This window comes from Girardinichthys multiradiatus, chromosome 10, assembly GCF_021462225.1.
Source record: "Girardinichthys multiradiatus isolate DD_20200921_A chromosome 10, DD_fGirMul_XY1, whole genome shotgun sequence".
In the NCBI taxonomy this organism is placed as follows: Eukaryota; Metazoa; Chordata; class Actinopteri; order Cyprinodontiformes; family Goodeidae; genus Girardinichthys; species Girardinichthys multiradiatus.
In genome coordinates this window covers 4,010,500-4,023,388 of record NC_061803.1, presented here as the reverse complement: position 1 = coordinate 4,023,388, position 12,889 = coordinate 4,010,500, and the positions used below count along the sequence as shown (strand labels likewise).

Sequence of the window (12,889 nt, the reverse complement as noted above, 5' to 3'; positions counted from 1 at the left end):
TAAGGTCTAGTTTTGAGAAGATAGTGGCCCCATGTACTGGTTAGAACTAATTCTAACGGCACGGTTCTGCAGGTTATGCTATGAAGTGTTATACCATCTAGAGCCAGAACCTGACGTGGCATGGGCAGTAATTTCGTCTTAATCTGATTTTGTTTTACAAGATCCTGGTCTATTAGACTCAACTCACACCCAGAATCTAAAAGAGTAGTTAAAGAGATTGTGCGTTTGTTTACTACTGGTGCGGCCGGCAGCGTAAAACGTGGGGGCATACTGGGCTTTTGGTCCACCGGATGCCCCACTATAACCGGCGCACCCGCCCCTTTTGGCCGAACCGGGCATCCGGTTACTAAACGTTCAGGAGAACCACAATAAAAACACTAGCCGGCCTCTTTGTGTCGCTGTCGCTCATCCTCCATAAGCCGCGCCCTTCCCAGCTGCATGGGTTCGGGTTTGGCCTGACTCTGAGATAGCTGAGCCTGCGGATGGGAAGAGGTGGCGAGGTGTACTCTAGTAATGGTCTGCTCTGAGCGGATCCATCTCCTCTCCCTCATCCTGATGTCTAACCTGACAGCCAGGGCAATGTACTTGTCTAAATCCTCAGGTTTATCTAATAAAGTGAGCTCATCCTTTAAAGTCTCATCTAAAGTTTGAAAAAAATGCTGATTTCAATGCGCTGGAGTTCCAGCCTGAAGCTACGGCCAAAGTGCAAAAATCTATGATAAACTCTGTTAAAGGTCGGTTATGTTGTTTGAGCACCCGCAGACGCTGAGCTACACTTGACTGGTCCATATCAATGTCAAATATTCGTTTAAAGTATTTAATGAAGTCTGCATAGGTACAGCCAAACTGGTTTAAATCAGCAAACTTGCCTCTGCCCACCGAAGTGCTCTACTGGTCAGTAAACCTAACACATAGGAAATCTTAACGTTGTCGTGGGGAAAGATTGAGGGGACCTACTGAACACCAAGGTGCACTGTAATAAAAACCTCGACAACTCCTAACCTCTCCAGAGAACTTCTCAGGGTTGGGGGAAATTACTATGAGGGAGTTGCTGTGTTACTGGAGGACCGGCAGCGCCACCTGGAGGTGTTGTGGGCCTGACAGTGAGAGAGTGCTGCATTAAGGCTGTCATCTGCTCTAGCTGTTGACTGACCTGTCTCTGTTGACCCAGGAGGGAGCAGAGAGTCGAACCATGAGCCTGGATTAAATGGTCGTGTTCGAAAACGGTTCTCCGGAGGGCCTCCGGATAATTTATTAACAATTTGTGAAATGTACAAGGAGCGAAGTTTCCAGGAAGGCCCTCTGACTGGAAGGAAAAACAACACGGTGAGTTCAGATCGGGATACAGACTTACTAATTCTGTGGTTAGACTTACTATTCGGGTGGGGCGATCCGCCAGGGGGAAGATGGTTGCGAGTCTGGGACAGTGAGGTAGTGCTGATTCCGTTGGGGCTTCTTGATGATCCAGGAGGAACCGTAGGAGGGTGGACAGGGTTTGCTTAACCAGGCATAGAGGTATACAGGGCGGCCCACTGCATGGAATGAATTCAGAGTCCAGACTGTGATCAGAGGTTTTCTTGAGATCTCCAACAAGGAGCAAGGCTGAGGTGCCTAAGACAAGGTAAACAGACTGTTAGTAAAAAACCTCATAAAACAATCACAAGATACAAGGTATATGACCAGGGAGTACTACCACGAAGGGCAAAAACACTCAGGCGCAGAAGTGCAGGTGAGCCGCCCTCATATAGTCCTCTAAACTGATGAGTCAATGAAGAACACCTGTCACACCTTCGGTCCTCCAGCTCCGCGGCCCCTAGAGGTGGTAAAAGGAAGCAGCAGGCACGGAGACAACCAGACTCTAACACCTGCTTATGAAAGCAGGTGAGGCAGTGACGAAAACAGGGTACAGTGTGATTTCTGACATTACAGAAACACATTTTTAATTGTGTGGAAAAAAAACTAATATTTGTCATGCTAATTTAGATCTACGATGTTGCACAGAAATTCAGACCCTTTGGGACCACTGATAAAGGTGTGTAATAAGCTGTATTGTGAAGCCTTATAGTAAACTGATCCATTTTTGCAATGTCCCACACGAAAGAAAAACTAGAAAAAAATTAACCATTAATTTGAGTAGGCTTCATTTATTCAGAGGGGAATATATAATGAGAAAAAGTTTTTTGTAACAAAATCACCAGTGCTACGGTTGATGGCTGTCAAACAGGGATATTTTGGTTCTAATGAACTGTTTCTGTGTTAATTTGGCTGTATGTTGTGGATAATTGTCAGCTAAACTCTCAGTAGCATTCAGCACACTTCACATGTTTACATTTGTGAATGAAAATGCTGTGTCCTGGCATACCTCCCAACTAAATGGTTAACATTTAGATAGAACCAAATGATTATTGTAAAGACTTGTTGACCTCAATAAGCTGCTGCTTGTTGCAGATTTGTTATTTGTTTTTACCTCCTCTACTATCCTCATTGTGTGCATTGGCAAGATAAAACATAGGTCCTCATGCAGCATAATGGAGAGTGGCTTAAAGAAGTGGGTGTCTGTGTCACATTATATTCACGCCCCAGGGAACAGAAATTCACTACTAATGGTCATCACAAACTAAACTGAACAATTACTAATTAAAAATGTTTAGACACTGATCAATTATAAAAATCTAAAGCACAGATTACAAGCACCCATAATCTTGATTTAGTGAACTTATTTATGTATTATATGTTAGGCGTATGAACAGGTGTCACATTGGCAATTAAACAAAAAAAGAATTACTTTTTTGGTGATTTAATTTTTACACTCATTAAAGGCACTTGACTGAAATGTTTAGTTGAGTGAAATGTTCAGTGTGAGACTATGCAACTACAATAAAAGATGGATGTTTTTAAGCTTTTCAAACATGGCGGTTGGTATGGAGGGAGCGGTAGTTGCTGGAGTAAACTAAGCGACATCTGGCATCGTTTAGAACAAAAACAGCACAGTATATACATGATTTCATGGTAAATGTAAATGATAGAACAAGCCAGAGCTCTCTATAACAATCACTTTAAATAATATGGATAAACAGGAAGTATGTCTGTATGGTTGGAGTTTTTTTAAAACAAAAGTGAGCAAAACGGGAAAAGAGCCCAAGATGTCCAGAGGTTTGAAATCACAAGATTTTTATTTCTTACAATTTAATAACTCACAATTCAATTTTACAAATTTGCCTTGAGAATTTTACTTTTTCTTTCCTGAATCAAAAATCTAACAGCAGTTTACAAATTCCATTAAACTTTGTACCTTTGGTCCAATAAACAGCTGCTATACAACAACTGAGAGGCTTTGCTCTGAGTTTTGTCTATATAAGCAATGCAAATACGCCGATTGGCTGAAACTGAAAAATCTTAACTGTCTCCAGAGTTTAACCTGCCTTGTGTCATTATTCGTTTCCTCCACTAGAGGGCGGGCCTGCACTCACAACAGCAGTTTTTCCTCACTCCTGTAGCTCTGAACTGCTTCTTTTTCTAAATGCTTCAGTGCAGGGTTGCATCTGCACATCAGTAATGCAAACATTCAAATAATTATTTGGATTAGATTTATTTGCACTGAGAATTTCTCTGCAACCTGAGAAAAGGAAATTGAACTTTACCAGGAAACTGAAAAATGCTAGTCTAGATTATTTTGTTTTTTTTCCAAAATATTTTACGATATGAATCATGCTCAGAATGAATTAAAATTTAAATAAGCTTTAAATAAGAAGCACACAAAGCAGAAAATAAATAAATAATTTAGGTCAATATTAATTTCATTGAAACATTCTGAAAACCACATTCAGTCATAATAATAATTATAATAAATTAAAAGAAACTCATGTGTCAGAGTCTGATTTCTTTGTGATGCTGTATTTTACTTGTCCATAAACAGCTGAGGACTAACCACCGTATTCTGTCCCATCTCGAAAAGGTCATCCGAGTCCGTGTTGAAGTTCCTCTGGGTTTTTATTGATTCCTCAGAGACGTTCTCTGTTGTTAAAGTATTCCTGAGAGGTAAAAATCTTGTGAAAGGAACTGAGTGTTGATCTGGAGAATTTCTGGATGCCAGTGATAAAGGAATTCCATGGCGTGAGTTAAGGAAACGGGTGTATCCATCAGCCAGCAGGATTTCTCTGAAGGAGCAGTCAGCCTCTTCATAGGCACTCTGAAATTATGATTAAAAGTTTCATCAGTTCAACAAGAAGATAGAAACAAAGAGTCAAAAGTAAAAAAAAATGTTGTAATTTTCTTCAATCTTACCTGCCCCCTAAGATTCCCGGTGATATCCATGCAGAGAAACATGGATGATGATTGCCCCTTTATGACTACATGGCCCTGTTTAACTGATTTGACTTGCAGCACACCTGGAGAAGAGAAACAAGCTCAGTTTTCAGGGCCTCATTTTAACAATCAAACACCTAAGTGACTAAGAGAAAGGAACCTGTGTCATGTCATACGTATACTCCAAGAAACAGAAAGTCTTGAATTACAGATTTAAAGTTCCTAAACAGTCTGACCAGCTTTAAGAAGTGAAGTATTAATTAAGCAATTGCTTCAGTTATATTTGTACTATGGGAATTATTGGTGCAAAAATAACATTTGTTTAAAACATTTATTCCTTAATGTGGAACATTTGTACCCATCGGATAAATGCATTCAAATAAAATGTTAGATTTTTTTACATTTTTTTAATGAGGGATTATTTTACTGCAAGAAAGTATTCATTTATTTTAAGCCATTTTACACATTTCTTGCCAGAAAATGTGCAGGTTTCTGCATTTTCACATATTTGTACAGACATACTGTTTGTATATGTTTTAATCAATCAGTTACTCACTATAGGGAGTCTGGGCATCACTTCCAGTCACTCTACCATCCTGATTTATCTGCAAATACAGCCCATGTCTGTGGTTTTCTGCAGCAAAAATAAAGGAAGGAAAGAAATCAGCACAGTTAAAATTAATAAAATCCTCTCATCAATTTTCCCAATTCTCCTTTCTGCATTGAGCGTTGAATAAATCTAAAAGGGGCAAATAAATACTTCACATACCTGTATAAAGATGCACCTCTCTGAGCTGATTTCTGAACGCAAAGATTGGGTTGGATTCAGGGAGATAAAACGACCACGAAAAGGGAAGTGACAGGATTAAAAAAACGACGGTAAACAGGTAGAATAAAAGGTTATTTGGAAAGAAAAACATTTTAAAGAAGGAATAAAGGGAGTGTTGAATGAAATGAACACAAAATAAATGACAATAAATAGCTTGCAAAAAGATTTAATTAAAAATAAATAATAAATATGAAAGTCTCGATGTGTGAGCAAATTCTGAACAGAAGGAAGTTTGGCGCTCTTATAAAGGAGTTAGGAGAAGGAGGTCCAACTTCACAAGAGTATGTATGAGTCAGACAGACATATTCCTATTAAACTGGGATGCAGTGCAGAGTGGAACACCTGTATTCCCATAATATCGTTTAACCACTTTTAACAAAATATGTATATTACATTTAACAAGATTCTTCAAGAAAACTTTAAAAAGTCTTAAAGACTTACCAAATGCAACAATGCAACAATCACTGTTTATATGAAATGTTCTATATTACATCAACCCAGAGCAATGTAACACAAAGTTCACACTAACTGAGGAAGATCCTTTTGTCACATTCACACAACATTTACTGTAACCAAGCGTGCCTTCCTCTACAGTCCTCCACTTGAAAAATAAACACATTTCAAAGCTGAAAGAAGATGTAATGCTAACACGTCCCTCTGCGTCATGTGCTGGATTAAAAATGATTATGCGAGGAAGTGACGTAGGCTGTATTTTGGACTTTATGGTGTTTATTCTGTTTGATGTATGAGTGTTTGAGAGAGAAAGAGAAGGAAGGAGTGGGTTGACACTGATTTCCAAGCAGGGGAAGTGTTTACAAGACTGCAGCTGTGCAGACAGCAGAGAGAAGGTGAACGTCAGACTGTAAACTCAACGGTTAAGAAACACTGCCTGGCATCCACCAAAAACATTCCACATTGCATCAATGCTTGTTTCCAGATATTGTGATTAAATCGTTGCGACAAGTGATTGTGTTACAATTAATTTATCAGTTTTTGCAATGTAAGAGTAATCTATCATGACATTTTAGAGAAAGACAAACTGAAAATCTTGAATGTATGAAAGATAAATCACTTTCCATTTTCAAAGCAGATTTGAAACTTAAAAAGTACTTTTCTGAAACAAAAAGAGCCTTTAGAGTCATGCCCACTAACACCAGAAGGCACTACCATATATGGATTATAGTGTTGTGTCTGTGAAGGCAATGTCAGGAAATCTCTCTTGGGAATTACCAAATGGATTGTTTACGTGTCGGAAAAATAATTTCTAACAGAAATGTATCAAATGGATGTGTTGCAATGCAAAACAAGGATATACTGTGCAGGTTTGCTACAAAGATCATCTACACCTGGAAACGTGAATGACCTCTCCTGATGTAAAGAGTTGAGGATGACAGATTTTGTGGATTTTTTCCTCATCCACAAAAAAAGCGTCTATCAGAAACACTGCCAGGGTTCTGAAACAACCACAATCTTAGATTTCAGGAAAGGAACAATGCAAAAATAAGAGATGAAGACACAACACAGATAATGCCATGGCTGTTACAGAAATCTCGAACAGGGAGTTAACAGCCAGACCGCCAAGGTGACTGCTTGTGTTGTGTGCGACCATAAAGTTTAACAGGTTAGAAAACATTTTCTTTTACTAGGTTTTTAACTTTTTATGTTGCCATTGTCAGTGCCAACAATCTACTGATGTCCGCCGATCGCAATAAATCAAAATCCACTTTCTCAGGAGGTTTCCTCCTATATGTTTAGCCTCAGCAAGTGTTAGACAGCTGCAGTCCGATTGTATATAAGTATTTTAACTTCCCACCAATCAGCCATATGTGTTTTAATATACCGAAGTGGCTTTTTAGGACCAAACAAAATGTAGATGCTGGTTAAATAACTGCAGACAAACTGAGTTGGAGTGATGACAGATGGTGTCATTGGAATAACGTTTTGACCGCTATATTAGTGTAGTGCTATTAAACTGACTGACTGATACTGTGGAGGAAAGTGAAAATTGCACCTACCCTGCATGGACCACTTATATAAAATAGTCTATTCTGGTGACACAGCTGTTGGGAGGAACATTCTGACACAAAAACGCCTAAAGTTCCTTGGAGGACCTCCAGGGGAACTAACCTGCCCAATCTTCAGGGAAGGTATGACCCATTCCAACTTGTGTATAGATTTGCTGCTTCTTGACAATGCAAGTAAAGGTCTATGGTGTATGTTTCAGGGTTTTCTAAGTAAATTAGTGCAATAATATATTCTGTATAATACAAAGGGTCTGTTTATATTATCAATGACCAAATCTTTGACCGAAATAAGAGTCAGAATTGAAGGGTGGTCATTGAAAGTTTCAGGTTTTAGCAGTTTTTCTCTGATTTGAAAGCCAAAATAGAAATAGAAATAAAAGCAGATTGATTTTGTGTCTGGTTTTAAACACGCTACTACTGAAAAACCCAATGATAAACCATATCAAGTTCTATGTTAGAGGTAACTAGGTTTGTACTTAAAATCTCTAGGAGTCCATGATGCCACGCATTTGATCAAGGTTTCCACGTACTTTGGATGAGAAAAAGCTCCCACAGCATCATAGATCCTGCACATTACTTAGCAGTGGAAATGGGTTTCTTTTCCACATATTCATCCTATACTGTATATATTCAAACAATACTGGATGAGAATCCCAGTTTGTCTCACCACCAGGTGCACAAACAAGTTAAGGAAGTTGTAAGAGAGGCTTTTTGGGCCCTAAATGTAAGCTGCTTGTTAAGGAGGCATGCCAGGAAAAGGTGAGACCCAAACTCCACAACTTTAACATATTTCACACAACAAACATCTGTTTTTGTTGTAAATATACCAATTTGATGTATTTCTATCTCTACCATAAGTTAAGGTATCGCTTGGAAAATAGATTTTGAAACCCAATGAGGTAAATAAAGGTTTGTATAAAAATGAAGGTTTTCCACTGAAATTCAGAGTGATCATGTTAAATGCGAATACACATCAGGCCCTCTGGGATTAAATGTATAATGTGTTATTCTCTACTTACCTAGATCACTGTGCAGCTGTCAGTAAAAAATTGGTAAAAATAAAAAATGAACCAGCTTCATTTGTCATTAAAGGGCAAAAACTCCAAAATCTACCAGGTTACAGGTATGATTTTTTTAATTACAGCTTTTACAATCATTTTCAATATTGTTTTCATACTATGTTCAATTATTGTCACTACTCTCCAGTAATATGAATTGAAATCATAACACAATGTGTTTTTTTTTCCCAAAATGTACACATACACGTAGCATATCTTAAATGTCCATATTTTAAAACATATTTCCTTTTATCAACCGCAAAATGAAATTACAGTCAGCCTTAAAACTGAGTATGAAATGAACATACGGTTTAATACACACACATACGTACTGTACATACATACAATAGCAGTTATCATAAAAATGATAAAAATAAAAATACACGTTTTACAAAGTCCTGACCCGAGCTTTCACATCTTTAGTTGACTGATATCATGAAGTTCACTCTGGAATGACAGATTTTGGCATGCATATTAACACAAATGCTCCCTATCTAAACTCTTCTTTTAATCCCGCTTGGATCAGAAGTTTCTCATAAAGCACTTTTCCAACTCTCTTGTCATTGGTCCTATTCACATTTGTGCATCTCATCTTCTCTATGGCTTCAGAACACACACGTCAGTTCTCCGCTTAAACCTCCACTCCAACACATTTTCAAAGTCAAAGTCAGACCAGGTAAAAATATATCTACCATTTCACTCGATCTGAACAGGAATGCATTTCTTTCCCAGTTTAGAAAAACTGCAAATTCATTGTGTCAATATTGCCGTCTCACGCTCAGGAAAAAGAAGATGAATTCACGATAGGCGATGGTCACTTTCTACAGATTCAAACATCATCATCATCATGCCACAACTATGGAGAGAAAGAGACAGAAAGAGAGAGAAGGAGAGGGAGAAACTGATGGATAAATGGACATTCGCTCGTTGTTTTGTCATCTTTTCAGAAATCATTCACACATTGTCTTTGATTATTTTGGGACACATGGCTCGAATGCTGTTGGTCGTCTTCTGGTGTCCATTTTTGCTTTTGCTCCTCAGTATTTTGTTTCTTGAAAATTTTGTTTTTTCCTTCAGGTTGGAGTACAAGTGGGTTCTAAAACAGTAAATGAAAGAAACATTTGAGTATTATTATTTTACATGTTTCCAGGTCACGTTGCTTACAGAAAAGGTTCTCACCTGTTGTGCTTATGTTTAGCAAGAGTATGTTCTCACAGAACCCGACTCTCCTCTGGGGCCAGAGTTTGCTGACAAAGACAAGAAGGATAATTAGTTAACATGGATCTATAGTAACTGGCGACCTGTCCAGGGTGTACCACACCTCTCTCGCCCAATGACCGTTGGAGAAAGGCACCAATAAGGCTACGGATGGATGGATGGATCTATGTGTAGTTCCTTGCAAAAGTATTCATATCAATTCAATTTCCCAACATGATGCTCTGTTGTGATTTTTTTTGGATGTTAAATAATGGATCGGCACTAGGTTAATAGTTACGCATTGAAACAAAATGTAAATGGCTTTATAATTCTTTACCAATAAAATCTTAAAAGTGTGGTGTGCATATGTATTTAGCTCCCCAGAGTAAATATATTTTGCTGCAGTTACAGCTGCAACACGTTTATATGATTCCACCATCTTTTCAAAGTTAAAAACTGAAATTCTTGTCCTTTTGTCTTTGCAAAACACCTCAAGCTCCGTCAGATTGGATGAAGATTTTCTGTAAACAGCAATATTCAAGTCCTGCCACAGATTTTTAATTGGATTTAGTCCTTGAGTTGGACTAGGCCATTTTGACACATGAATGTGCTTTGACCTATACCATTCCATTTTAGCTCTAGCTGTAGGTTTAGGGTTACTTTCTCTTTTGCAGCCTCTAAAAGATTTTCACCTGAGATTGCTCTGTATTCAGCTTCATTGATCTTCCTGTCAACACTGAACAGCTTCCCAGTCACAGCTGAAGAAAACATTCCCCACAGCATGATGCTGCCAACATCATGTTTCACCATGGGGGCACTGTGTTTATGATGATATGAAGTTCCGCTAGTTTTCTGGGAAGGTGAAGGTATCCTGAAAAGTTCAGTTTCGATCTAATCTGCACACCTGTTCACATGTGGCTTGAGGCAAGGTTTAGGTGGGCAGCCCTGTTTTAGTAGGTTTGCAGTTGCGTTACACTCTTCCTATTCTCAGATTATGGAGTGAACAGCTCCATGAGATGTTCAGAGCTTGGTATCTTGTTTTTTAACCTAACCCTGCTCTGAACCTCTCCACCAATGTTCTATAACAAACCTCTTAAACCTTCACAGGACAGCTGCATTTACACTGAGATTGAGTTATTCATGGGTGGACTCCAGTTGTTAATTAGTGGACTTTTGATAGCAAGTGTTTGCACTAGAGTTTATTTAGGGGAATCATAGTAAAGGTGGCTGGATATAAATGCACACCACACCTCAGATTCTTAGGTTTGAAACGTTTCTGAAAAGCATGCATCGTTTTCCTTCCACCTCAAAAGTAAACTTTACTTTTGTAAAGTTTAATGTCAATAAAACACAGTAAGGTTTGTGGTAATGTGACAAAAAGGGGAAAAGGTGTATGTTTTTTGTAGCCCATTTTTATCTAAAAGTTTACTATCAGTTTACGCTGGCTATGTCTTCATGGTCAGGCATCATAAGGAATCTGCAAAAACCAAAATAGGAAGAAAGGATGGATGGATGGAACATTTATGGAAATATAAACATTTTCTCATTTTTTTCCAGAACAGGAAAATATTCAAATTCCAAGCTCGTCCAAACTGCATAGTAACACTACTACTTCCTTGATCTTACATTGAGATGTGAAATATTTGGTCTTTGGCTTGACTGAACAAAACTCAATAGTTTTTTCTACCTACCAAAAGTGAATTAAAATGCCTAAAATATATATGTGCTATAAATGTGTAAATACACATAAAAGGTGCTCATTGATTTATGTTTGAACTATGCAGTGCTGTAACTCCTCACCTTCACTCTGGACTTTCCTCAAAGTGACAGAGGGGGTCGAGATGGCGGAGGCACGGAAGTTGGCAGGTAATGTCTCTGAGGAATCGGACGTCACCCCTCGCAGGTCCTTCTCCCGGAACATCTTCCTCCAAGATGGTGAGCGTGTAAATGTTTTTGTGCCATCCTGCAGAATATATAAAGTAATGGTGCTGATTTAAAAACAAAAGCATGCACAGCAGATCTATTAGAGCCAGTTAATAAACTAGCATTTGACAAAACACACTTCTTTGGACAGTTTAGTCTTACATGCTGTAACTAAGCAATTAGCACCCATGTAAACACAGCTGAACCACGTCTGCATGCCAACAATGTGCCAGCAGTGGCACATGCACACTTGGGCCCAAATGGTTTTCTTTTTAAATAACAGGAGATGGGAGCCTTTCATGACATGTATTCAACAACTGGAAGAATTTGACAAGTGAGCAACAAAAAAAAATCTTTGATATTCCTAAACAAGCTGGTTACAATAAAGCCACACTTCAATCTTCAAGCGGGAATGATTATGAGGAGCAATTTTTCATTGACAGTTGGGTTTGTCGTACCTCATCAGGCCTCCTTTCTGTTCCCATGGAGATTAGAGCGTTATACTCCTTCTCTAGGAGCTGCCTCGCCTGCAAATACACAAATTACGGTCAGACAGCAGCAGCTGACAAAACAGTGGCAGAAGGAGTCTTTTGGGTGATTATAAAGATGAAAATGATCTTGAAATTAGACATGAAAGAGCTGCAAAAAACATTAAATATAGGCAGTAACTAATGTGTGAAGCACAGTACCTGTGGGTTCTGATTTGGTATCTGAAGAAGAAGTGCCAAGTCCGTGTAGTCAAACGTGTCGTCGAGAGCCAAGAGGGCCCCGTGAACTCCGCTTTCTAAAAGGTTGTCTGCAAACTCTTTCAGACCGATCGACTGTACCCAACACATCACTCGCTCATTGGACCAAACCATCACATCTGAAAAGAGGTTAGGAAAAACATGGCAGATATTACCAGTATGTCAAAGATATATTAATGGAAATAGGCAGAAGATAATTCTTTAAAGCCAAGTCTAAGGAGATCTCTACAATGCCCATCACACTTATTGGCACCCTGGAACTGCTGGCAGAATTATTTATCTGTTATAAATACTTTGTACAACCCCCTATTGCCCATTGGACACCCCCTGATCTTCTCCTATAACACTTCACAAGGTCGAAGCATCCAGAGAGGGAGATCTTTGATCATTCATCTTTGCACAAGCTCTCTAGAATCTAAAGTCTAGATCATCCAGAAATATGGTTTCTCTCTTGTGATCTCTTTGAATTGACTCAACAAGTTTTCTACAGGATTTAGGTCTGGAGGCGCAGACAACTAGTATCTGTGTTTATTTGGCCATGTGAACATCATCGTTTTGCTGGAAAATCCAATGATGACCCATTTTCAGTTCACCCCCAGACTCCACCAGATTTTTATATCTTGTGATATTTTAAGGAGTTCATGAAGCTTCCTCGGGCCTTTTGAAGAGAAACAGGCACACAGAATCCCAGATCCTCCACCAGCTTTACGTTTGTGATGGTAGGACAGATCCCCAGCTGAACTGGAGATTGTGCCTTTTTTTGGTCAGATAAACATGAGTACATGATCTGGTTAGTGGCCAGGGTTT

The 12,889-nt window shown here is 38.8% G+C and overlaps 2 protein-coding genes across 3 annotated transcripts in view; both read right to left on the bottom strand.

Annotated features, from left to right (window-relative positions):
* Nucleotides 1-2,223: 2,223 nt before the first annotated feature.
* Nucleotides 2,224-8,150, bottom strand: fgf21 (fibroblast growth factor 21). Its single transcript, XM_047376617.1, has 4 exons — nt 5,075-8,150; nt 4,862-4,939; nt 4,285-4,388; nt 2,224-4,189 (listed from the first exon to the last, which is right to left on the bottom strand). The coding sequence occupies exons 1-4, from the start codon at nt 5,223-5,225 to the stop codon at nt 3,899-3,901; spliced, it is 624 nt and encodes a 207-aa protein (XP_047232573.1). The 5' UTR covers nt 5,226-8,150; the 3' UTR covers nt 2,224-3,898.
* A 125-nt stretch (nt 8,151-8,275) lies between these two features.
* The window catches only part of LOC124874930 (liprin-alpha-3-like), a 41,646-nt gene continuing 37,032 nt past the window's right edge, over nt 8,276-12,889 (bottom strand). For both annotated transcript variants that reach the window (XM_047376606.1, XM_047376607.1), the window contains 5 exons: nt 12,026-12,201; nt 11,795-11,863; nt 11,214-11,376; nt 9,396-9,463; nt 8,276-9,312 (listed from right to left, as the gene is read on the bottom strand). In XM_047376606.1, coding sequence (XP_047232562.1) covers nt 9,411-9,463; nt 11,214-11,376; nt 11,795-11,863; nt 12,026-12,201 — 461 coding nt within the window. In that variant the 3' untranslated portion in view covers nt 8,276-9,312; nt 9,396-9,410. The remainder of the gene's footprint in view (nt 9,313-9,395; nt 9,464-11,213; nt 11,377-11,794; nt 11,864-12,025; nt 12,202-12,889) is intronic.